Genomic DNA, 27,608 nt, shown 5'->3' on the forward strand with positions numbered 1-27,608 from the left:
CTAACTGCTGCTGTTTCACATGTTCATCCACATTTCAACCAATAATCCTCCTTCTGTTTAAATATAGCCCTTCAAACTGCTCTGCATTTTCTCTCCTGCTTTTACTTTTAAATCTCCTTTTCCAACAATGCATATTCTTAAAACAGATGCATATTGGTTTTGTCAAGGCCTTCTTCAAACTACTACTTTCTCAAAACTATGCTGATCTTCGGATCCACAATCCTACCTTCAGTTTTGGAAAGGTTTTTCAATGTCTTATTCATGTTTTCTAGTAGAATTATCTGAACTGGACCAACTGACAAATTCCTGTTCAAACATTTTAAAAATGAAAAATGAAAATGTTGTTAAAAACTTGCTTCACTGTGGGCACATCTACATGAGATGTTTTACTTGAAATTAGAGCAAATTACTGTGCAGTAAGTGTCACTTGTACACACGCAGATGTTTACTGCACAGTAATTTGCTCTAATCATGAGTAAATTTGCAACCTGTAAATACAATAAGGCTGTGCGAAGCTTTGGTCCCTGATTCAAATTCAGTGGAGATTTGGCCCAATTCAGTGGCCGCATCTCTTAATCCAAATCAAATCAGAGGACCCTTTAATCTCTCTGAATTGAATTGGAACCCTCCGAATCGACTCAGAGAGATTCAGACAGATTTGGTGATTCAGACGTAGATACAGCTTTAAATGTTATTTCTACATACCTCCAGGTAGCAGGGACTCTGAATGCTGTGGTGCTGGGGCAGATGCAGTGTCCCACAGAAGCACAGCGGGCTCTCCAGTGCACTCAGCAGCAGACCTGGAAGTGGACCAGAAGCACTTCCAGGTTCACTGGGGAGCATGCTGGGAGGGCTCCCCCATGTCCCCCCGGCTTGGCAACTGGGTCTGGAGGTCACCCAGGGTTCCCCTGCAGCCAATCACTGGGCCAAGGGGTGTGGGGGGCAGGGGGCCCTGTGCACTCCCTGGCAGACCCAGAAGTGTACTGGAAGTACTGCCAGTCCACTTCCGGGTTTGCTGCTGAGCATGCTGGAGAGCCCCCCATGCTCCTGTGGGACACTCCATCCACCCCAGCATTGCAGCGATCACAAGCCATGCTGCTACCTCAAAGTATGTAGGAAAAACTTTCAAAGCTATGCCTGTGTCTGAACCGCTGATTCGCCAAATCAGCATCGAATCGTCAGATTTGGATTCAGCTGAATTGAATCAGGGACAGCGATCTGAATCAACAGATCACATCACTGTCCCTCATTTGGGCCGAATCCAAATTGAATAGGGCCCATTACACACACCTCTAAAATACAAGTAGCAAATTTACTTGGAACTAATTACTGCACAGTACAGCACATGTAGATGGCCGACTGGGAGCAAATTTGTTCCCAGTCAGGCAGGCAGGCAGCATGGGGCTGAAGATTGCTCCCTGCCCCACCCATAGCTGCCTGCTGCTGGGGTGGGCTCCACTATTGGAGCCTCGGGGGGGGGGGGGGGGAGGCAGTATTCTCCTGCTCCAGCAGCATGGAGCTCCCAGCCCCTGCTCTGCAATTGCAAAGTGGGGACAGAGAACAAGTTCCCAGCCTGTTCCCAGCCCCCACTCCACAATTGCATAGCGGGGCCTGGGAGCTCCCTGCATGGGAAGAGTTTCCTGCCCAGCCTAGAGCTGGTTGGGGCCTGCCCCTGACCAGGACAGTTCCCAATCAGCCCTGGGCTGCATGAGGAAGTCTGCTCATACAGCCTGGAGGTGGCTGAGGACTGTCCCATTTTGGTGGGAGGCTTGGAAAGAGTTGCCAGTAAGGGTCAGGGGGCTGGGACCGCAGGAGGGGGCAGGAGAAGACTGCTGCCAGGAGTAGGAAATCAAATGCCACATCCCTGCACATGTAGACACGTGCCCAGGGTGGGTTTAAGTTATTCTAGAGTAAACCCACCCCACAGCATTTGCATATGTAGATATACCCTGTATGAATAAAAAATTCTTTGGTCTTGGACATATTACTTTTGTAGCACTATAAACACCTTTACAGTGCCCCAAAAGTGCATGTCCACACATTCAAATTATTTGTAATGCTGCAAACAGTAACTTCTTTGCAGTGATACATTTTGTAGTTTTATATATAATGTGCACAGGTACATGTAGTGCTGTAGGGGACCTCTGGCATCCCAGAGTGCTTCACTATCTCTCCTAGCTCCAAGGATGCCAGGAACTTTGTAGTGCTACGAATAAATGTGTATCAAAGGCTTCTGACACTATAATTTCTGCCCTCCCCCCCTTTTTCCAAAAGGAAAAAAAGCGTGATAATATGAGAAGGAGCAATTTCTCTCCTCCCTTCCCAACTAAAACTAAACAAACTTTTCTTTTAACCAAAGAAAAGTGTAAGGGAAACATTCAAACAAAATGAAAAAAAAATCTTTAAAAATATTGAAAAATATACTTATCAAATCTATGCCCCCCTCCCCCCTCCTTGCCTTCCCAGTGCTGGTCATAAGCTCCTTTAAACATATAATTGTTATTTTATTAGGAACAGGGAGGTTAAATGAATCACAAGGTGTAGTAAATACATTTTCTTGTGCTTGAAACAGCTCTTGACTCCAACATCATTTGTTATTCCAGTTCCAGTATAGTATATAGCACAAGCAGGATGATTGCAACAGTCTAATATTACCATATTTACTTGAATCCAAGATAAGTTTTTTGCCTTAGTCAACAGGGGGAAAACAATTTTGTCATAGATTTGACTATCAGCACTCTGGCTCTGCCCTGGCCGCGAGTTCATCTAGGGCCAGAGCTCAGGCTGTCGCTTAAATCCATGGAATCAGGAGCAATACTATGAGTGTGGGCCGGGATCAGGGCTGGGGTCTGGGATTTGGTGGAGGATTCTGTGGAAAATCGGACTGGGGATGGGTGGCAGCACGTGTCACGGATTGAATGGTGGAGGATGAGGTGGGTGAGCAGAAGAATCGGTCAGTGATCAGGTGAAGGATTGGGTGAGGGATCAGCAACAACATGGCTGAGTGATTGGGCAGAAGATCAGGTGTCAATGGAAGTTGGGGGTTGGGTAGGGGTTGGGTAACAGTGCAGGGTCAGGGGATGCAGCAGCAGCAGCAGCACAGGTGGGGGATCAGGCAACAGTGCAGATCCCGGGATGCCACAGCAGCACATTTGGGGATGGATGGAACGGCAGCACATGTTGCTCAGGTGGATGATGGGGAAGCAGTAGGAATGGGGGATCAGGCAGCAGGGCTCAGGGGGAGCAAGTGGCAGGGGGGATGGGGGACAGGTGGCAGGGGCTCAGGCATGAAAGGATCGAGGGGCAGGGGAGCAAGGTGCGAGGGTCAGGCTACCTGCCTCCCCTATATTTGATGACAAGTTTAAGTCAACCTTCCAATAATTAGGTTCTATACATGGAGGATTATAACAGATTTATAATTTTCCATGTATAAAATTTTATTATTGAGGGGTTATATTAAACTCCAAGTCATCTTAGATTTAAATAAATACAGTAAGCACTGAAGAGTTTCAGCTCCCCAGCTGCAATACCATCATAGGCCACAGATGTTAACTACATTAGGCTAGCGATCCTTGGCAAACTTAGTGGTATGAAAGTTTGGCCATCTTTTGTCCATCTGTTTCCAAGGAAACATCCACTAGTACCAAGTCACCATCCTGTTGAGGACTTGATTTATAATGCCCATCTTTCACAGCACAGTGTGTGAACATGCACATATAAGTAGGTATTTATGTTTTTATAGCTATTGATGATTTAAAACTTGGGTGATGCCAAAAGTGCTGGACACATGGAAAAGAGTAGAGAAAAAAAGAGACATAAAACTTTGGAAACTGCACTTCTATCACAGCAGGATTTATGTTTATTTGCCAGGGAAGACATAAGCTTTTAGTCAATAATCTGTGTTTCCCTGGCAAGAAGCCTAAAATTATTTTCCCCTCCTTTCTTTTTTGAGTAGTGCTCAGCCAAAATGAGTCCTAATAGAAATCAGGTATAATCAAGATGGACAGTTTCCCATTCAGTCAATGGCAATGTGTATTTCCTGCATTACCCAGAGGTCAAGGCTGCATGCATCCAGACTAAGAAACAAGCCAGAAACTTGTTTCTTCATCCTCTTCATTTTAGACCTCAGTTTAACCTCTGGGGCTCATGCAGACAGCATTCTTTCTGCTTTTTAATATTTGTTTTCCCAGTGGTACAATAGTAGATTGCATAGCTGAAATTCTAGAAAATGCTACTGATGCTAAAGAAAGTAATCCCATTTTAAACCTACTGTGCTTCTTTTTGTGGGCTGCATTTGGAAAACGTGAGAACGAAACTACTATTAACTTCAGGTCCAGACCACAGGGCTTCTCACTGGCCAGAAGACCCACCTCCAGTAGTGGGGTGGCAGGGGTCAGTGCAGCTGCCTGAGCCAGAACATTGGTTCAGTTTTGGAATCTGGGGGAGAAGCCACCATCACTCATTCTCCTTCCCCCCGCTGACAATTTCAGTCACCAGTGGCAACCAAAGACCCTGAACTTGGCAATAGGTAAGAGGGTGCAAGAATAAGCAATGCTTAGATTCACCCCTGGGTTCCAGAGCTGCACCAATGCAGCAGCTCCATCAGCCACACCAAATTTTAGCCTTTTTTGTGTTGCATGCAGCCCATGGGCTGCCAATTAGACAAGCTTGCTATAATCCATCCTTTGTGATGTCACAATTACATCAGTGTGGGAGAAAATGAGCTGAAGATGTTTGGCTAGAAGATGGATATTTTTGTCTTACACACTTCAGCAAACAGTGAGAATAAGTAATATAAAAGGGAGACTGCACACAGTTCCAGTGATAATTAGCCCTTCTTGTGCTTTCTTCAAATTCTTGTACAAACGTTAACTAATTAAAAACATATTATAAACTTAAATGAGGTTTTGTTAGCACACATTTTTAGTTACTAATGGCCTAATTTTTTCCAGAGTTGCTGAGCAGCTGCAGCTGCCACTGACTTTAGTACTCAGCACCTCTGAAAATTAGGCCACTATTTTTTCTTTTTTATCAGAGGTAAACAGAATTGATGAAAGCATAAGTTATTTTCTCATGTAAGCAGCAATTGAGCTTGTGTCAAATATGCAAGATAAGAGAACAGAGTAGATTTGAGACAGTGTAATATATGGGTGACAGCAAGTGTGCATATTATTGTTATAAATTTACTGAAATATTTTGTTTTAATCATGCTATTCCAATAGGTCCATCTTTCCCCAGCATTAGATAGTTAACCTACTACGTATAGAAAGCAATTTTGTTTCTCCAGGTTTATTCTTGTGAACCATATTTCCAATGTGGACATTTGTTTGTAGCTATACTAATAAAATATATTTACTGGGTGTCACAAAAAGTATTAAACAGAAATCTGGCTATTTTTATTTCAGTAAATAAGGATATGCCTCTAATATCACAAATTACAAACACACACATGCTGGCATCCATGTTCAGCAGACTAGAAATTTTTTGATTTGGGACATAACCATCATAAACAGATTTTCCCTCATGGAAATGACAGTGATGAAAAATTTAAAATGATATATAGCTAGTTATTCTTACATATCAGCCACACAGAGCAATGTAAATATGAAATTCATGAGGCTGTTTGAGCTCCTAAGTTTTCTGGCATTATTTACTATATGTTTATATGATGCCTAACAAAATAAGACCATGCACAGTTTGAGGCTGGTATGTGCCACCATTGTATAAAATGTTAATAATAGCTAATGCTGAAAAGATAGCTATGATGAAGAGAATATAAAGAAGTTGGCCTGATTTTGGTCAAATTTGCAAAGTACTGAGCCACATGAATTCTGCCAATTGCACAGTCTCCATGTGTATTGCATTGCTAAAGCATTTGCAAGCCTGTCATGAGACTGTGCTATCACAGCGATTGGCTGAAGAAACGCACAATCTGATGTTGAAGTAATTTAGAGCAATGCACCTTGCAGCTTCTTCTTTCTCATTCCACTCCCTGGTGAGAGACAGATGTGTTGTTTCTAATTATTCACTGATTGGTATCAGGAGATACATTAACATAATTGGCACATTTGTTCTAATTAACAGAGGGAACCTGCCACATGCCACCCAACATGAAATGTGAGACCATCAGCAAGAAAGAAAAACCCAAAATCATCACAATGGCTATTTCTACAAGTCCTAATCGGGTCCATGTCACCATAAGATGTTTTCAGCAGTGAACTAGAATAATGTAACGCACAGAAATGAAAGCATACAAGGCAGGACAAGATTTTAGTGCAAACTGAATGAATAGAGAGTACATTAATCAAACAAGTGATTATATAAATGGGAAAAGCTATTATAGGAACCAATTACTGATGCAAACTGAGCCATGTCAAGCTACTAGAATTATTGAGATGCAGAAATCCTTTTGCAAGCATGTTTTGACTTGTTTAGAAACTGGTAGAAGTTGGGACATGGGGCATCCAGGACATCAAGATCCTCTTCTTCTGCCAGTGTAGAATTGCTCCTTGTGATGCCTTCTCTAGGGACAGCTGGTCAGGGGATAGTCTTTTTTGTCCTAAATATATGTACTGGGCAGAGATTTCCCTGAGACACAACTGAGAAAGCACCTGAGGATTTCGCAACACTTGCATTTTGGCTTCTTAGCACTATCAGGATTAGCCATAACTGTCTAATTTCTTTGCTAGCATAGGGCTCACATTCCATGACATCACTCATTGATTAAAGTTACACTGTTCTCCTAATTACCTGCCCTGATAAGCTTGTATGTTTTCCAGTGCTTATTTTCATCACAGCTTGGCACACACCTATTGAACAGGTCTTATGTTCTGAGAAAGTGCTACAATAACTACAAATTACTACAATAATTGGAATGGAGAGAAGTGTCATACTAGATGCCCAAATAAGAGTAAGAAAACCTCTGGTACCTTCTGAGTGGAGGCTGAGCCAGCAGCTCTTGCAGCTGGCAGCTGTCTTGAGAGTGGCATGCCTCTTTGTAGAATAATGTTATTTGATTTGTTTGGATTTTGTTTCAAATTCAGTCTTTCTTGCAAGTCTTCAAGAAGTGGGGTGCTCTGTCCTTTGCATGCTTGTGGCTGGAAATGAATTTCTATGCCTTTTCTTAAAAAAAAAAAAAGCTAGCCTCCAGCAAGGTTGAAACTATAGCTGTGAGGGACTACTAAACACACAGTGGGAATGAAACAGCAAGTGCAAACTGATGACGGTGAAAACAGTAACAGCTCGGCCAGGCCTACACATAAAATCTTTATGACCAAGTTGAAATGCAGAGCATCTTGCACAAAAATGCAGGGTGGCAGCTGAGGTGATACAAAATAGAGCAACCCCAATTGGTTTTACTCTCTGTGCTAGATTGTGGCAAATCAAGAAAATTGTTAACAGAGACCTGACACTCTCATCACGTGTATATCTAAGAAAGCCAAAAAAAAAAAGGCTGAGCCAGTGAAGGCAAGTAAACTACATATGCATTTCAATTGAACTAGCAACTAAAGAAGACAAAAGACTAAACATGCATCTCAAGAAAAACCTGTAAAGGTACAGGAAAGATGCCCTGTAGGTGACAAGTGCACCTTGCTCACATTTCTCAAAACAATCATTCAATGTCTAAGGTATTACTAATGTCTCAAATCATTCAATGTATGTCTGGTGTTTTGTAAATAGACCATCATCATTACAAGCTATTGCAAATTTGCCCCATTGGTAAACAAATACCCAAAAATAGGTCCAGTAACCAATGCCTCTAGGTATCCTGTTTGACCACTCAAAGCCCATCACAATTAATTGCTAAGCTATGAAAATCACTTCACACCTGGATAAATCCAAAAACAAGAGCCAGGCAATTTAACAATTGTAATATGATAGTCACCCTTCTTCTCCCTGTTTTGTTTGGGCTCTAATCAGCCAACTATCAAGGAAAAATACTTTGAAGCTATACAATTAAACAGTATAAGAACTGAGCAAATTTGCCAGCAAGGTGTACACTCCAGGAGAAAGAGAGAAAGATCACTGCAACATTGCACTCAGCTTAACCAGTAAGGGATCCTGCTTGGTGAAGGCTGCAAGGCTGAACCAGCTTCCTCCACCTGCACTGGTGAGAAAACACTACTGCAGCTAAATATGTACTAGGACATTGTGGAGTAGCTCATTTTATTGGGAAGGAGTCTTTTTCTCTCGCTTAGTTTTATAGCTTGCTTGTGGTACTGTTATTAAAGCCTTTCTGCTATTGATCAACTGGGTGTTGCATCAATTCTTGGGGCACTAGGTTTAAAAACCCACATTCTAAATGCAACACAAACCACAGTGACATTTTGCTCAGTTTTTGTTATTTTTGTTTCTGCTGCCAATAAGGGGAATTTGTTTTCATGCTGTGGAAACACTTTCTTAATTGCACATATGTCCAGCTCACTGCTTGAGTGCTAAAATCTATGCAGTGTGCTGTGAAAGCCATATAAATGCTAGCTGTGTCTGAGGATGTTACACCTTTGTTTTTTTTATACCACTTGGAGGTGAACCTTTACTAAAACCTCATGACTGACGATGGACTAGAAGGCTCAGGTAATGGGATACCATTAGATTGTTGGATCATGACAGCACTGACCAAAAATGATAACTGTCTGGCGGCAACCAGGTAGCCAATATGAAATATATCAGTTACTTCTGTCCATTTCCTAGTGGAGAATGGTGTCCATAACTATAATCCGTTAGGCACGTGTTTTGGCATTTTCAGTAGAAAGGTAAGTCTTCAAATGAGGATGGAGACTGAGCTACAATCAAACTCTAAGAATTGGTCTCTTCAGAACTGCTTTACACAGATTGTAAAGGCAGTGAAATCTGTCCATGCTGTAGATGCTGTATGAACATGCTCCTGTCCATGCTCCAGAAGAGTTTGTCACTCCAGAAGAGTTTATCCTTGAGAGCTACACATGAGATGTTTTTTCTAATTTCACAGGAAGGATGACATCTACATCTAATCCCTGAGGGTAAGTATTTATTCCTTACCTGAGCTATGTTGCAGCCACCTAGTGATGGCTGCTATGTTGAATTCTCTTCCTTGTATACCACCATTTAAAAAAGTTCTTTTTCAGTATAAAACACCTAGGCAGGTCTAGCACCCACTGCAAAAAAAGGAGGACACAGTACAATATAACCAGCAAGCTCACCACCAGCTGCTAATGACTACTCCATGGACTATAGTTTGGGAATTTTTGTGTTAGAATATGAAGTACCATAATTCCCCACCCTGGCTGGAGCACAAAGTGCAAGATCCAGAAACGTACTATAAGGGCGTTGACAGATGTGGGAAAAAAAACAAAAAATGCGCGCTACCAGAAGCAGCAGTGCATTAGTTCAACTCAGCTCTGCAGTGTCTGTATAGATTAGGTGCTTCAGTGGGGCTTTTTGGTGCTTCTAGTTAATAGCTGATTCAGTCAGCTATTAGATAAAAGCGCCAACAAAGCCCTACTAAAGCGCCCAATCTCTAGACATTGGGAAAGCCAGGGAACTGAAAAATCATCTGTGTTGGAATGTGATAGTGAAAGAAAGAAGATGTACCTCCATTCATGCTCAAAACTATATGATCTTTTCCAGCCACCCACCTATCCCTTGATACCTCACCAGCAGGTAATTCTAGCACATATCACAAGGCACCACAAATGACAATGCCACTTCTCAGTTTATTAGTATTCATGACCATCAACTCCTCTGATCTCCTCTTTAAAAGCTTCTTTTCCTGCAGGGAATTTAAAACATTGCCTGGGTGACAATATACCTGCATGGAAATGCATACACATGAAGTTCCAATTAAGGGATAACTGCAGCAAAACATAAGCTGCTCTCATGAAACAAAGCAAACAGCAGTCATATTAATAATCAATTAGATGGAGCAGCCACCTGATGCTACCTATTTGGAGAAGTCCCCAGCTGCCACCAGCTTTTTGCCCAGGCTATAGCAACTGAATAAAATCTGTGCTACACCCATCTTGGCAAAACAACTTCTTTTGCCATTTGACTCCTTCGTGGGTTTTTTCCTCCCTCCTGATTAAAGACAAAAATGTGGATAAATAAACGGGCATTTTTTAAGCTCAACTGGGTCACCAAGTTGTATGCTTTGCCCTGTATTCCAATTAAACTCCTATGAGAAACAGCTCAATTATAATTAGAGAAGCAATTATCCCCTTGTTTAAGGTGCAGCAAATCAGACATTTCAATGCAAAACTTAATTTAGCTGCTTATGGCATATTAACTAATCTTACATCTCATTGATGTTTTGATCTATAACCTATTGCAAGGAACTAATTTGATGAGGCTGCGTGTCTCTGAGTACATTTCTCACTCACATTATGATGCTGACATCCTTTAAACAACAAATGAAATGAGCAAAGGGATTAATTGCTAATAATTCCGCTGTGTTACCCTGGGAGCAACCCAGCGTGTGCCCCTTTTAAGAATATGTTTCTTTCGCGGCTTTCCACCAGGGTTGCATAAAAGATGTCCTGGGTCAGAGGAAAAGGAAATCGCTGCTGAGATTCTGATGGACCCCAGAGAACTGGAGCTGTCTGATCACAGGAATCCTAAGTACCTGCAGCTCTCCCTGTTTTTTGGCTTGGGTTCAGGGAGCTCAGTATCTTTGAAAAACAGATCCTTAATACCTCATGATAGTCAAGAGCAAATTTCATAAGGTTTGGAATTTGACTGATTCAGTTAAGGTCCCAGGAATTCAGATACTGCTTATCTGATCAACCTATTTCTTACAGAAGGGTGTTTCCAAAACTAATGGCAAAATCACTGCCTATGGTGTATGCCTGTGACAAAGCAGGAAGCCACGGAGCAGGGAACACTGGTGGTGGCACTGTCAAACACATCTATTGTTTATGACTGTGTCAAGCAGTGATGTGGCCAGTACATGACTATTACACCCAAAGTAGTTTTATTTCAAAGTTGCCATTACCTTCTGAAAACCCATATATAACCTGAGTGCCTCCACTGAGGAAATGCAAGAAGTAATAAGGCATAAATATGAAGCAAAGCACATTGCTGCTGCTTTTTTCCATCCAGTCTCCAAATGCTCTCGAAATCTAGGAAGAGCCAAATCTGTAGTGTTTTTATACTATTGCTGCCATTTCTTTCTTCTTCTGTAACCTTGGATGGTGGTCATGGTATACAGCCACAGAGCAGCCAATTTGATTTTCCTAGTGACTGAACAAATCATCCGTTGCCTCACCTGGCACCAAGTGAGCAAGCAGGATGAATTGCGATTTGACCTCAGGCCATTAGAACAATGTGTCATAATACACAGCCTTGTATTTGGATCGTAGACTTTTCAAGTGTCTACAGTTTCAAGTATCCAGGTTGTAGCCATATTGGTCTAGAGGAAAAGGCAATTGGGACTCGTAGTAGAGATGATACCTTTTATTAAACCAACAAGATTTTTGCAAAAAAAATTCTTCAGTTGCAAGCTTTCAGGCACAAACACCCTTCATCAGGCACTGGAGAAAAGATTGTAAAAGTTCTCCTGGGTAGAAATGAAAGCTCATATTTCATAGGATTTCACAGTCACTAGATGGAAAACTCTTCTGGGCCATCAGTTCATAGCTGGTATGGAGTCGCTCACCTCCTCATCTGTGAGGATCTGTGATGATACAAATCAGTTTCAACCTGCTCTACTGCCCATGAAACCAGAGTAGAGCTGAAGCACTGCTTTAAAAGCTTTGCTTCCCCATCCTTATCTTGGCTTTTCTTCCACTCTGAAGGACAAAGACCTTATATTGCTACATGATTCACCTACTGAAAATAAAGGGATTTGTTGTCCAGCATTCATCCATAGGGGCTCAATGTGGTTAACTGCCATTGACCACACTGGGAGTCATGTGTTTAAATCTTTCTTCATTGACAGAAGTAAATGGAATAGATCCCTAAGTGTGGGTAGTTGCCAGCACTTTGTAAACAAGTTAAAACAAAGGAATAAGCAAAAACAAGCAGGGAAATGCCAGGGTGGGGGAGATTCTCACTTCAGTGTGAATCAAATTTTTCTACAGTATAGGAATTTTAATTTTTTTATTCACTATTTTGAAAACTGACAAATTACAAGGAAATGAAGGCCACCAGTCTGTGAGGGCCAGTGAGTTATCTCATCTAGGGCATGGGAGGAATTGCTGCAGTAAGGAATAGTTTGAGATATGTTTGTCTGTGTCGCCAGAGCATCTGATGGATTGCTAGTGCCTGCTGTGTTTACATTATCTTCCTGACTCAGGTTATCAGGAATCAAATCAGTTCTTCTGTAATGTGAAAGAGCCTAGCAGCCTATTGCCTGCTTTTCTTGTGTCCCTTCTTCCTCAGTTACCTATATCACCATATCAGAAAGTCTTAAACAAAGAACTAATTAATCTCTAAATTAAAACAATCGTGTAATTCTTCAACCCACCAAGTTACCTTTCATCTTTCTATTTTTTAAATTTATCTTACCAGCTTCAGCAAATGGCAGTAATAAAGTGTCACATTAAGGTATTCATATTCATTAGTGTTCAGGCTTTGTTCTTTAAATAGGTTTGGAGAGAGTCTACAAAGAAGCTGTATTAGTCTCCTGTCCAATCTGGGTGTTTGATCTCTCTCTCGACTTCAAAAATGAAAAGAGAATTAAAAAAAAAATTAATAATAGTGTCTTCTGAGTGTCAGAAGGGTTGTATGATTTTTTGAGTCTGCCAAGTATTAATTGGTGTCTGCCCCGACTGTGGTACAAATAAGAGTCACAGCCAATTAGCTTGTAGTTATGAATCTTTGAATCTACTTGACAAAATGAACCATTACATTACAGAGCATGAAAGAAATGCCATTATTATTAGGCCAGTGCACAGACAATCTTTTCAGAGCTCACTTTGTTGGCATATGCTGTATTATAAACTGTTCCTGGCAACTGGGGAGTGGGTTTTTTGCTTTCAAAGCAATTCCATAGAAGGAGGGCAGATTAAATTGGATTTAAGAAAAAAGAAGTGAGCGTTTTTTACCCATACTGGGCCCATCTGCATGTGTATGAATGCACCGTTGTTACTGTGCATTAAGTTTAGCTCAATATGCAGTAACTAGCACTACTACACAGTAATACCAGCACAGTTTTTTAGTGAGACTAATGCACAGTTGATGAATGCAGGCGTTTGGGTTGTAGCCGTGTTGGTCTAAGGACATAGGCAGACAAGGTTCCTTGGGTGAATTTTATATCTTTTATTAGACCAACCCAAATGGTGGGAGAATAGTTATTAAGCAAGCTTTCAGGTTCAAAAACCCTTCATCAGGCTAAGGAAGTTTCAGCAGTTGGTGTGAGCTCTTGATGAATGCATATTTGTGACATGCGAATACACAGTAGAATTGGCATACTGCCCATTTAGCATCTTGTGTAGATGCACCCAGTGTTTATCACAGAGAATTTGCTTTCTCGTTTTGATGCTAAATCTTACTGTGTATCTTTCCTTCACCTGATCCAGCTTTATCTTCTTTTTTTTTGACAGGAAAGTTGGACTTGTTAAGTCACGGAGAGGTGCAGAGTAGTGTGTAAATGCTGCACACACAGAAACTGCAAGGCATGAGCAACCTCAGTTCCCTGTGAAGGTAATGAAGTCCCCCAGTACCACTGTGCATCTGAGATATGACATGCTCTGTTATAAATACTCTTGTCATGGCACAACGGCAGGTTGAGAGCGCACTAAGAAGCAAAAGGAAAAAAAAGCTGATAACTTCTCAGAGAAAAACCTTGCTGATAATAGCATAGCTGTCACAGAATTGGCTTACCAGACCCAAACAGTTCTTTGCACATTGGGGGATCTTAATGGGGAAATAAAACAGCCTCACAAACAAGGCAGAAAGAGAAATCTATTACATTAATTATTCCTTCTGTCTTTTGTGGACACTTTTCTGCAATGCTGATTAAATCCCAGCTCCAGTCTGACAGGGAGGCAACACTTTAAGCATGATCTCCTGAGAAATCAGTCATCAACAGTGAATGACAACCACATTCTTGCTTAACTATGACAGACTAACTTATCCTAATGCAAATTGGCAACAGCTTCTTCTTTGCATGGCAGAGAAAAACGAGGAGAATTCTGATGAGGGAATTACCATCATTAACAATCAATTTTTCTCTTAATCAGCAGAGGTGGATTTTGAATTTCAGAGCCCCCCTGTGATTCAGAGACCTCCCTCCTGTGAGGAATGAGTTTGAAGCCTTATTCAACAGGCAGCTCCACCATGCTGAGGTAAGTTCCCTTTCACAGAAGAGACTGTCACTGTCTGTGGATGCAGATTTAGCTAAATGAGAAGGTCAGTCCTGCCAGTCAGACAGAAGAGTACCCTCTCCTGTGTTTTTAATTGCTGTTAAATAAAGAGGATAAGCCGTGTTAGATGCTGGATTATTTCACATCCGGCACCCCTCCTGCTTCAACTTTGGGAAGTCCCTTATCAGATCATGGCAGGCCCCTGGTTCTGTGTTACACAGTTGGTCTGTAAGCATGTGCACAAGCCTGTGAGAAAAATTAAATCCTGCAAATTAAAAATAAATGCTTTAATAACACACTTGAAAGCCAGTTGCCTCAATAACAGCAACTGCCTTCTCTTAAGGGAGAAAAAAAAAGATAACGGGGTTGCATTCATAAATCCCCACAGGTATTTTATCCCACGGATGCCAGATACAACACTGCTGTGTTTTTTGAAAGGGAACAACAAATAAAACTGAACTGCCGTAGCTCTGTCCGGTGGCGCATTCTAATGGACTCCAACATCATTAATCAGTTTTCAATCAATCTCTTCTACCCGCAGCAGGCAGTTAGGTCTCCATTACTACCCATTCATCATGCCATACCCTAATTCACTGCACCATTAGTCATGGATTAGGCTTCAGTTAGGATAACTAAATGTCAGTTGCTAGTGCTGGAATCTGTTGTCACTCACCTCAGCTACTGGGATGCCCTCGGGTGGACGGCACTGGAGCAGGACTTCCTGTTCCAAAGACACTTCTTTCCCCAGGGGTTCCTGTTCAAAAGTCTTCCGAAGATCTAATGAAAAATAAAACCCAAATCAAGTTGTTAAATTTTAGGCAGATGGACTGTAGTGGTATGCAAACACATAAGCATCTTTCTAAGCAGAGAGGAAGCCGCCTTTTCCTGCCTTACAAATAACACGGCCTAAAAACACTTATTTTCACTTCCATTGATTATGCCAGAGAATGTTATTAAGAAATCATTTCTGAGCAGATTTATTATTTGGATGGCAGCACTGCTTAGAAACCCTGGCCAAGAATCAGGATCTTATTGTGCCAGGTACTGTACAAATTCAGAGCAAAAAGAAAATTCCTGCCTCAAAAGTACTTACAACATAGGGTCTTGTACACCTGTAGGCACTCTGGAAATGTATGACAAATTAACCAACTATAGATGTAAAATTAATGTGCGAGAGTGTCCACACAGAGCTTTAACCTACTTTTAATTTCTGTGCATGAATTTCACAGCTTTAGCTAATTAGTTTTCTCTTTCCTGACTGTCCTGGAGTAGGCAAGTTTAAAGTAGATTTGCAATATTGCCACTTGCATCAGGATTCCATTTGGCCCCGGGTGTCTTTGCAACAGAGACGGCAAGAAAGGGCACAAGAAGCCTCTCTCTCAATCCTTAACCTATTAATCACAAAATGAGAGTTCTTGAACTCAAGAAATGTGATAACTTTTTAGGGCTAAGGTCTTGTCTATATTAAGAAAGTGTACTGGTTTAACTAAATGGATTTAAAAATCAAGTTAAGCTCCTTCAAAGCTTTATTAATGATAAATATAAGCCAGTATAGCCTCAGAGTTTTATCAGTTTAGCTAACCAAGTTGGTAACATTTAGTTAAATAGCTATTCAGCAATGTTATCCAACCTCTACACAGAAGGCTAGAAGAAAAGAAAACCAGGCCACAGGCGGCTTCTTCTCTATTCAGCCCAGAGGAGTGTGGCTGCGAAACACTTTCCAGGACATAAAGGACTTTTATATATTCACTGTAACAGATGGCTACAGTTAGCACACGGGTGTTCCTAGATAGGAGCTAGGCTAGTCCAAACGGGAGTGACCATATCACAAAACAACACTGGAGCTGCACAAACCAGATTAGCAGCGCAAAGGATGCTTCTACACATTCATTAATGAACTTTAAGTAATGTGCTATAGATCTAATATCTTCATTGTGAGATACTAGAAAAATGTGCATGATCCAATTTTAATGCACAGCTAAAGGGCACAGGTTTTTTGTGATGCTTTAATGCACATTAACATAGGCTAATGCACATTAAAGTGCATATGTAGACACGGCCAAAGTGACTGCTTAGCTGTTGGAGAGTTGCTGTGACTCTGAGTTGCTGTGTCCTTGTCTTTGCTGAATTCCTAGCTCCAGTGTCTAGTGTCTGCAGTGCTCAAGCTTTATCCCAACCACCCAGAGATTTCTGACATTGTATGGGAGTCAGCCTAAGGGCAAAATTCAAGATACTGGTTGAGTTTACAATGCAGCAAGTATGTATTCTTAAAGCCCTGGCAGATGCTTCAGTTATTGCATGTTTAACATGTGACTTGCATGATAAATTTAACATGTGAGGGAATCAACCAATTTATCATGCAATAAATAGGGCAAACCAACCACAAAGATGTTTCACATTTAGTTTGGCTCAATATAAAGAGAAAAGGATCATCCATCTCAAAAAGGGTGTGTGAACTTTAATCAACTTACATTGTTAACAAATTTCAAATCCATAAAAGCAAAGGTGCTACAGAAGCACAACGCATTGTCTAATTTTCTCTTGAACAAAAATTAATTTGGAAAGGTAAAAAAAGAAACAAATTTATATTTAATGCATCTATAAAGAAGATTCCAAAGGAGAATCACCACTGTATAGAAACTATTCTTAATGTGTCAACCTTGCATGTATAAATGACTTTTAGGAACAACTGCCCTAGGTTTAATGTTCCCTAATATTAGGCTGGGAGATAACAGGGAAGATATAATGTAGCATATGGTATATGCTACACCTGAATAGCAGCATATGGTAATAGTAACCAATATTCAGTAGCAATAAACCTCAAGTGCTCAGGTACCAGAGTGATGAGTGCAATACAGCTAGATTAGATAATAATTCTAGATCCTTCCTAGAATGTTGTTTTACTTTTTCCCACTCCTCTTCCAAAACCTGAACATAGATCTGAAGTTAACTTAATAAGCATTATATATTTATATAAACAGTCACACTCACAAAATCTTCTGTTACTTTTAAATAACATTTTATTTATACAAAAATAAATTCTATTACCTCATAGAAAGCAATAATCTCATGTACTATACAAATGAGCTTTATTCTCTTTATTAGAAACAGCTGGGACAGATGGGTATGAACAATACATTTTCTCCATCAAACATTACAGCAGGGTTCTTAACAAGTGGTATTAATGCACGAGACTCTTATTCCCTCCCCCTGCCCTCTCCGATCTCTCAGTGACCTGATATGTTGTAACACTTTAAAAGTGCTATTGAATTTTATTGGGTCAATGATCCACAAGCTAAAAATTCTCCAAGTACAGGCCCTGACATAATACATGATAATGTCCTTAAAGGAGCTATTAAAGACTATCTAGTAAATAATACTAATTTGGGAAAAAAGTACATAATTGTGTATTTATAAGATAAGGAACCCTTCGTCCTGTGTGTTTAGAGCATTATGCAGTCAGAACCTTACACCTCCCTTCAATCTATACAGCCACCAGATAGCTGCAGAAGCGGGCTGTGCAGTATATTTACCTAGCCAGACAGAAGGTTGGCTTGCTGCAAAATGCAAACTAACAAACAAGCAAAACAAAAGTCTTTTTGGAAATGCAGAACAGGGAGAATACTTCTTGACATGGCTCCCCTATATATGTAACTATAGCTATCATAGTAGGGTAGGGACAATAAACCAGTTTTCAAGTAAATTTGTTTTTTGCTGTTGTTTTGTTTTCTAATGAAAATGGACTTTGTAAAAGAAAAGTTGCTGTGAGAACATGATCATTGTTTTGAATGTTCCAGTTTTCAGATTTGCTATTTATCATTTCTGGTTTGTATATGTTGCTGTACACAAAAATTAATACTTTGGAGATTTTTATTCCCCCCATGGTCAATGTTGATTGGATTTAATATTTATTTTAAAACCTCCAAAAAAACAACAAGCCAATTTTTTTCATTTTAAAAACTAAACTTTCCTACCATTTAAAAAGAGGAGCAAAAAGGCAAATACTCTTTGAAAATGTCCTAAATTGAAATCTTTGGTCCATTTTGAAAAGGGAAATGAAATAATCTTCAAAGAATATTGCTATATTTAAAAAAAAATACATCTACCTTACTTAGGACCTTTTTGCCTGTGAAGAAACTGTAGGAATCATTACAGTTCAAGTTCAGCAATAGCCCCTTTATGCAGTTCTAAGAGGGTGACAGAAATTGGTTATCGTCTTTTAAAAAATACCTGTGTATGGCCTCTTCTGCCCTGACCCTGGGAATGACAGAATTAAGAGAAAGGGGTAAAAATGCCCTCCTTTAGTAGTATGGTATTCTCTCTTACTGTTGCACAGAAGTAGGGCGGCCACTGACACATCCCCTTGGTGGGTGGTGCAGGGGGATGCACCAAGGTGAGGGGAGGGCCTTCTGCACTGGCCAATCAGCAGCAAGGGTCAGGGACACCACAAAAGAGTCACCTTCCTCCCTCCCTGGCCACCGTTCCTCTGTGCTCCTCCTGGCTCTGCACTGCCCTACCTCTAGGGACAACTAACACAATTGCAAGAACAAATAATTGATATGTATTTCCATCAATGAAGTGAAAACAAGACTTTTGTAATTTAAAAACAGAGGAAAGCCCAGTATCAAATGGGACCAATGGCCACCCTAGACAGAAGGTAGGATAGAGTTGCACCTCGTAGACTAACTGAATTGGAGATGCATAAGCATTTGTGAGCAACAGCTAACTTTATCTTATTGCCAGAGCTCAGGATAATCTTCATCCAGGGAGAGCCCTCTCAACTAACTGAGCTTAGGTGACGTTCATAGCTACACTCAAGAATTTATCTCTGAGCTTTTTGGGGGGGTTGGTTTGGCTAATACTAGGGGTGTGTGAAGCAGGAAGTATTTGATTCAGATTCGGCGATATGGGGACAGTGATTTGATTCACTGATTCAGGTCACTGTCCTGATTTGATTCAGCTGAATCTGAAGTTTCAATTCTGATTTGGAGAATCATAGACACAGCTTTATATGTTTTTTCTACATACCTTGAGGTACCAGGTGCGGTTTGTGAACGTTGAGATGGTAGGGTGGATGGAGCACCCCATGGGAGCGGCGGACCCCCACTCACATTCCCCTGGCTCGGCAATTGACTGTGGGGGTACCCCGGGTGCTCCCCAAAACCCAGGAGGCACTAGTTGCTGAGCCAGGGGTGGGGAGTACCCTGCACACTTCGCGGCAGACTTGGAAGTGGACCGAAAGTACTTCTGGCCCACTTCTGGGTCTGCTGCCGAGCATGTGGGGGACGCTCCATCCGCCCCACCATTTCAGAATTCAGGAGCTGCACCTGGTACCTTGAGGTATGTAGAAAAAACATATAAAGCTGTGTCTATGGCTGAATCGTTGAATCTCCCCAAATCTCTCCAAATCAAATTGGAGGCTTCTGATTCAATTTGGATGGGTTTCCTGATTTTATTTGGATTCAGAGATTTGGCCGCTGAATCGGGGCGAATCTCCTCTGAATCAAATCAGCAACTGAAGCTTCACACAGCCCTAGGTAATACTATCATCAGAAGAGATACCCATCCTATCTCTTCTCAATGTTATGATTTTATTCAGGAAACAAACAGGGTAAAGCATTAAAATTCTAGGCTGCAAATCTCAACCAAACTTTCTTTTCTATAGTCATATACAGTACCAGTGAATTAAAAGGGTTTCTTATGTCAGGTATGGCAAAACACATCCAGAGGAGACAAGACTAAACATCATTCAGAGACCTGAAAACCTATGAACAATACTCTGCATTATGGGCAGAGAAATCTCATTAAGAGCTGCTTTGAAATCAGTGGATTTCTAGTGGCATAAAACAGGAATGAATCTTTTCGAGTGAAAGTCAATATATTTAGTTTCACCTTTAAATTTCTTTGCTTTTTTGTAAAAACTTATTTTGATGTATTGTTAAATTATTTAATTTTTAGTTCAAAATTTAATGCATCCTTAGTCTAAAAATAACTCAAATGCTGTATTTGTAATCTATCAGAGCTAATAATTTTTCATGGCATGCGGCCACTTCCTTTTTCAGCTGTCATTTTAAAGTCAGAAAGGAACAGCTTTCTTTCTTTTTTTTTCCTATTAATAAAATGTATTTTCTCTCTCCTCTGTTGTTCTGGGTTTTGCTGTGATGGGTGGGTGGGTAAAACTTTGAGGATATCCTTTATCATTTCTGAGCAATGTGATAAGAGGCAGGCAGACACCTTCAAGGCAGTTCTAATGCAAGGGTGACTAATGAATAAGCATGAAAAACGGACACTTGTCAGCCAGGAATTAGATGTAAACCAGAAACGTACAGAACAGTACAGCATTACTGTCATGAAAAGATGGATTTCTGCCCTTGGTAGACCTTAAAGATTCCTCACTTCTTTTCCAAGCTTTTTCTAGTAACCAACTTATACTTTCCCTCTAAAACAAACAAACCAGTGTCCTCAGAAAATAAACAGCGCTTTTTAAAAAATGCATTAGTTTTTCACTCAGCTTTGATTTAGGATGAGCTACTGTTATTTAAGAGAAGCATTTTTTTTCTGAGATAGGCATTTAGAGAGATATGGTTTTATAAGCATATAAATCCTTTACTAAACACTCATCATTTTCTATAACTGGTGATTTCTACATAAGACACACAGGGTGCATCTACATGTGCAATTAATGTGAAGCAATACACTTCAGAGCAGATTTAGATGGAGTAAACTGGTCCTGGTCAAAGAATTTATATGTGTGCCCAGTACAGCAGCAATCTGAGCTGGGGTGGAACAGACCTGGACTGGCAGAGAGCACAGGAGTCAGCCCTGGGTTCTGGGTGGTGGCATTGGGTAGCAGAGCGGTTGGCTGGGGCACAAGGGTTCTGAATCTGAAGAGCTGTGTGGTTAAGAGGCAGGCAGGAGTCTGGCCCCTGGCTGGCCGGGCACAATTTATGCCTTCAGTCAACATTTACACATGTGTTTCATCCCAGTTAGTTACTCTGCTGTAAGATAGTACTGTCCCTGACAGCACTGTCTTATGGCAGAGTTAATTAGTTTACTGTGCCCTAATACCAGTGCACCTGTAGACAGTGACACTACTCTGTTAATTATTCTATTCCACAGTAAAGCACACATGTAGATGCACCCACAGTGCATGCTGCTTATTAGAAGCCCATTGAACCAAGTACTTATGATTTTAATATCTGGGGATTCCAATAAATGCCTTCAAAGTAAAGAGAAAAAAATAAAAAGCCTGTGAAGACAGAATGATCATGAATGTTCAGTAGCCACGAGCCATCTCACAGCAACCTAGCTCTGTAGTGAATGTGCATATTCATGGATTCAGCCAGCAAAAAATAATACTTATGTGCATAGACTTATGTGCATTCAGATCTTGATGTTAAAAAGTCATAGAACATAGAAAATCAGAGTTGGAAGGGTCCTCAGAAGGTCATCTAGTCCAACCCTCTGCTCAAAGCAGGACTATCCTCAATTGGATCATCCCACCCAAGGCTTTGTCTAGTTGGGTCATAAAAACCTCCAACGATGGAGATTCTATAACCTCTCTGGATAACCTGTTCCAGAGCTTTACTGACCTCCTAGTGAGAAAGGTTTTCCTAATATCTAACCTAAACTTCCCTTGCTGCAACTTGAGACCGTTGCTCCTTGTTCTGTCATTTGCCACCACTGAGAACAATCTAGTTCCATCCTCTTTTGAATCCTGCTTCAGGTAGCTGAATGCTGCTATTAAATCCCTTCTGTCTTTTATTTTGATTAAATAAACTTTAGTTCTCTCAGCCTCTCCTCAGAAGTCATGGGCCCCAGCCCCCTCACCATTTTTGTTGCCCTCTGCTGGACTCTCTCCAATTTGACCACATCCTTTTTGTAGTGGGTAGCCCAAAACTGAAGACAGTACTTCAGATGTGGCTTCACCAGTGCTGAATAGAAGGGAAGAATCACTTTCCTTGATCTGCTGACAATGCTCCTACTAATGCAAACTGATATACCATTAGCCTTCTTTGCAACAAGGACACACTGTTGGATCATATTCAACTTATTGTCCCCTGTAATCCCTAGGTCCTTTTCTGCAGAGCTGCTGCTTAGGCAATCAGTCCCCTGCCTGTAACGGTACATGGGACTTTTCTGTCCTAAGTTCAGGACTTTGCATTCATCATTACTGAACCTTATGAAATTTTGTTTGGTCAAATCCTCCACTTTGTTGAGATCTCTCTGAATCCTAGCCCTATCCTCCAGTGTATCTAGTGCTTTCCCCAGCTTGGTGTCAATTGCAAACTTGCTGAGAGTGCACTCCATCCTAACCTCTAGGTTGCTGATGAAAGTGTCTGATTCTATTATGCAAAACATGTTGAACAATGGTTTTAGTATTTGGTTTTGGGGGTTTTCTGCTAATATGCAGCTGATTCTATTAGGCAAGGTTCTAGTAACTGGCAGACACTGTATACTTACACATACCAATAACATTATGTAGAAGTAGCAGCCAAAGACAATGGAAAGCAGGTAATAGTTTTGGTAGTTTTTTACATTTACTATAATGGGGATACATGTAGTCAACAACTTTTTTTTTAATTGGCCCCTGCCCTTGGGATGGAATAAATACATGCACAAATAGAGACTGGGGAATGAGTGGATAGGCTTCAGTACCATGAGAAGAATTTGGAGGTTACAGTAGACCATAAGCTGAATATGAACAGGGTACTTTCTTGTCATAAAAGCCAAAAGTATACTGGGTTGTAATAACAGAAGTGTCTCTTGCAAATCAAGGAAAATTATTTTTCTTTTCAATTCAGCATTGCTGAGGCTTACCTGGAATAGTATGCCTGGTTGTGGGTGTCACACTTCACACACTGAAAAATGTGGACAGATTAGAAGAGTCAGCAGACATTGACAAAGATGATTAGAGGCCTTGGAAGCATGATTTAAGAAGAAAGGCTGAATCAGGGTTACCAGACGACCAGGTTTTCCTGGACGTGTCCTCTTTTTGGGTCTTCCCATCGCCATCTGGGCAGTTTAAAAAAAAAAAAATCTGCAAATGTCCAGGATTTTGCTGTGCCTCTGCTTTCCTGGCACTTTCTGGCCTGTCCCAGAAAGGAACTGCTTGGGGCTGGGGAGAGCAGGGGAAGGCGGTTGGAGATCAGGGTATCACATGCCTCTGTGTGTGCCCTGGCAGCTGCAAGCGTGTTACTTGGGGCGGGGGGGGTGGCAGGGGTTGGAGGGCTGGGGACTGTTCAGGGGTGTGTGTGTGTTTGTGTGTGTGTGTGTGCATGCATGTGTGTGTATTTGTGGATTGGTGTGCAAGGGAGGCAGGTACCTGCCAGCTCTGGGGCTGCAGCAGGGTAGGGACATGAAGGAAGGGGAAGGAGGTGGGGAGGTTCTTTGGGGGCAGCAGGGAGTTGCATGGGCAGCAGAGCTGGGGAGCAGGGCTGCAGTTTGGGAGTGAGGAGCACTGGCAGGGCTGGGGGGAATGTGGCTTGGGCGTGAGGGGCACCAGTGGGGTGGGAGGTTGTGGGTCAGGAGCATGGGGCACAGGCAGGGAAGGGGTGGGGGCTGTAGCTTGGAAGTGAGGGGCAGGGGCAGGGCACAGGCATATCACTGCCCCCCCAATCATATAACCCCCTGCCACATATATCCTCTTTTTTGAAACTGAAAATATGGAAACCCTAGCTGAAGGAACTAGGGCTATTTAATCTGGAAAAAAGAAGACTCAGGGGATTTGATAACAGTCTTCAAATACCTGAAGGATGATTATAGAGAGGATGGAGATAGATTATTCTTTGTGGCTGGTGGGGACAGGACAGGGAGCAATGGCCTCAAACTGTAACAGGAAATTTAGGTTGGCAATTAGTTAGAACTTTCTGACTGTGTGGGTGGTCAAGCATTGGAACAGACTAGCTAGAATGATTCTAGTGTAGTGATAATTAAAATGTGCAAATTGATAAGGCAACTGCTAAAATGCCTCCTCTCTGTCTGTGACTTGTGATTCTAAAAGCCTGTTTTTGAGTCAAGAGTAATCTCAGTTCAAGACTGAATAGTCATCTTCCCCTCACAGGCTATAAGTGAGTGCCATTACTTAGTCTTAGAGCTTGTATGTGGAGAAAAAGGCATCAACCCCCTTCTTTAGAAATACCAAATGCACACTTACCAGACCTAACCAGCCCCCTTCATTTTTGTATATTTAATACTACTGTGAATCTTTGATTTCCTATTAAATGTTCCAGCCTAGCTGTACTCTTCTCATCATCTCTTTCTCCTGAATGTCCATTGAATTTCATCGCTGTAATATTTTGGCGGCAGCAGAATATTGCTTTCACAGTGTTGTCTGGATTACAGAACACTGTCATAGAAAAACAAGGTGAAAATATGCATTGGCAACTGAATGTATGGATCTCAATACTAAAAGATTAGCTATCTGAGTGGCAGTAATTAAACTGCGATTACTTTCAGATCTGTTTTTCTGTATGACTATGTGCCAAATAAGTGGATGGAATCCATCTGGTAAAACAGTTCACTTTTCTGTACTACATTTATCTCACCTGTATACCAGTATTGGACACATGCATATTAACTATGATTTAATGGCCTTCTCAAAAAAATCTAGAGAAAAGGATTTTAACTAAGTACATGGAAAACTAATATGAAATTATACAACATTTTAAGAAGCACAATTTTTTATTCAATACTGATTTCTTATTGAAAAAGGGCAATTAAAAAAACCATTTGTTTTCAATATACTAGTTAGACACAAAGAAGAAATGTTCAGATTCATTCTCAAAAAAGCACTTATTCCTCAGAAATTGGGGAAATCTGTTCACTTCTTGAAGCAATTTTTCAGCAACTCACAAGTTGTCAGTATTGCTAATGAGCCCTACTCTGCTTGTACTTTCTCTGGTGTACATTGGGAGTAACTTATCTAGATTCACTGGATAAATGCCAAGTAAAAGAAGTGCAAGTGAGAAGAAAATATCAGATCAATTCTAATTTACATGTTTGGGCTCTAGACTGAGATGATAAGATCCCCAGCTGGGGTAAACTGCCAAAGCTCTACTGAGGTCACTGACAATGTCATGCGCTAAGGATCTGACCCATAATTTAGGTCAAGTCTAGCAGTTCTTAATTAGTCCTTATCAGCTGCCACTCCTACTGGGTTTAATTCTACCCCTAGAATGGATCTTTCAACATACATTTTATTCAAGTAGAAGTTGTAGAATTTTAGCATTTTAATTAGATTCACATTTTTTCATACAGAAAGTTGTAATTTAAAAAGCTGCAATGGATTATTTTTTAAACAACAAAAGAAGCTATCCTAACCCTGCTGCATATTATCAAAAAACAAGCAGCCCTTTCTTTCTGTAAGAAGAGGATATATCAGGTCCAGTGTCCAGTAATCTAGCACCTTTTAAGAGTCAGTATGGTCAGGATTTGCTCTATGTCTATAATAATTTTGTTAACACAAGTAATGTCCTGTTTCCAGAAATAAATTATTATATTTGCCCTGTTCCACCATTATTTCTCATATTTTTCAATTTTCTGATTTATTAAGATATCAAGGATTTTACAGTCCAACAATGATCCTAGGACACCTGTCAATTAATGAGGGTGAAAGCCTCAGCCTCTTCCTCCTGAGGAAACCAAACTCTCCATGGAAACTAAGAAGATGAGAATCACAAAGTTTCCAACCTTTACTTAGGAATAACCTGCAGAGGTCAGAATGAGTCCCTTAATTATGCAGACTGAAAATGCAGGGTTTAGACCCTGCCCTCTGAGTTCAAGGGAGTTGCCATATTGCATTACAGTTTACTTTACAGTGCCAGCTTATGCATCCTCTGAAAAACAGCAGGATCTTCATTCCAGATGTAAACATGCCTTCCTTTTTGAGTAAGTGATGTTCTACTTGGCTGAAGCAATTTTTCAATTGATTTTTTCAGAAAACTTTCATTGACTATGTTGTTATGTACTTTCTGACACATGCCTGACCCTGCACTAAACAAATACAAGCTGCTTTTCCAGGATGCACATTTTTCACACGTTCAAATTACTTTACAGTTAATTCTATTACACGCTCAATGAACAGAAATGTAGAATGCATTTTTTTTTTTGTTTTAATGGACTTCAGAACTGGTCCTCAAGAGGATACAATAATTCTACAAACCCAAAAAGCAATAACACTGGTGGTCAGAAAGAAAAAAATGGATCTATCTTTTGATTGTGCTAGAAAGGGCTAATTATGCCATCATGCTACAGTACAACTTGTGTTGAAATCACCAGCCATAGCTATTAACATGAAATAACTGCTTCAAGCACAGCACTTTAGATTTTTTTTTCTCTCAGATATATTAGTCTTCAGTTTTTTTGTACTTACTAAAAATGAAAAATAACTGCCCTAGTGTCATAAAGATACAGGCAGCTGTATTGTTATGCTTTCTTCCTTTGATGAAGATTGGTGTGCTTACTTAGCTAATTTGGAGGCTGGATTCTGCCAAAATCCTATGCAGGTGCATAATGAGTAGGGGTCTACTGTGATCAAGGTAGTTGCTGGCTAATTTTGCACCTGGATTGTGGGTCCAGGAGCCATTTTCATGGCCCAAGTGTAGTGGGCCCCAATGACTCCGATTGGTCAAGTGGCCCCAGTGGCCCCACCCTTCGCTGCCAATCAGTGGAGAGGGGCAGGGCTGTATGACAGACAGCTCTTGCAGCCAATCAGCAGCAAGGTGTGGGGCCAGTAGCCACCTTGACATGCTAGCAGCCCCCTCCCCCTTTTCTCCCTCCAGGGGGCTATGCAGCTGGGCCGTAGCAGCCATGAGGACTGCCAGCCCCACTTTATTTTTGGTAATTTTTTTTCCCCAGAGAGCCTGCCAAAAGCATGGAGCCTGAGCTTTTTCATGGAGCCTACCTGAAATCACGGTTTCCATGAAAATAATGAAATTGCAATTTCAGTAGGTCCCTAATGAAACTGAGAAAGAGGCCTGTGATTTATTGCTTCTCCCATATAGTGGTAGAAGACAGCAAGAACTGTTGTCTCCAAAATCAGTCATGCTCAGCAGTAACTTGCACCCCACATCTCTTTGTGGGTTCCTGTATCAACTTTAGGTTGGGATACTGGACCCTCTGGCTGAATATTTTAAATTGTGGGTAGGAAGTGATACCTGATTCCTGATTTAAAAGGCTACCTTGACAACACCAGAATGCACAGGATTTGAGGTTCCACAGATATCTCCAGTTAATTTTAACTGTATTTGAAACCATAGGGTTAAACATGAATAGCATCGAATGTTTATGTCCTGGAACAAACATCTATGTAATGGCTCTACTAGAATT

The 27,608-nt window shown here is 41.0% G+C and overlaps 1 protein-coding gene across 1 annotated transcript in view; it reads right to left on the minus strand.

The window, feature by feature from the left end:
- The window catches only part of UNC5C (unc-5 netrin receptor C), a 426,201-nt gene that overhangs the window by 96,725 nt on the left and 301,868 nt on the right, over positions 1-27,608 (minus strand). Inside the window, exon 4 of the mRNA XM_019488075.2 lies at positions 14,953-15,056. Within this exon, the coding sequence (XP_019343620.1) occupies positions 14,953-15,056 (104 nt within the window). The remainder of the gene's footprint in view (positions 1-14,952; positions 15,057-27,608) is intronic.

The sequence above is a fragment of the Alligator mississippiensis genome, chromosome 2 (genome assembly GCF_030867095.1).
Source record: "Alligator mississippiensis isolate rAllMis1 chromosome 2, rAllMis1, whole genome shotgun sequence".
Lineage (NCBI taxonomy): Eukaryota > Metazoa > Chordata > Crocodylia > Alligatoridae > Alligator > Alligator mississippiensis.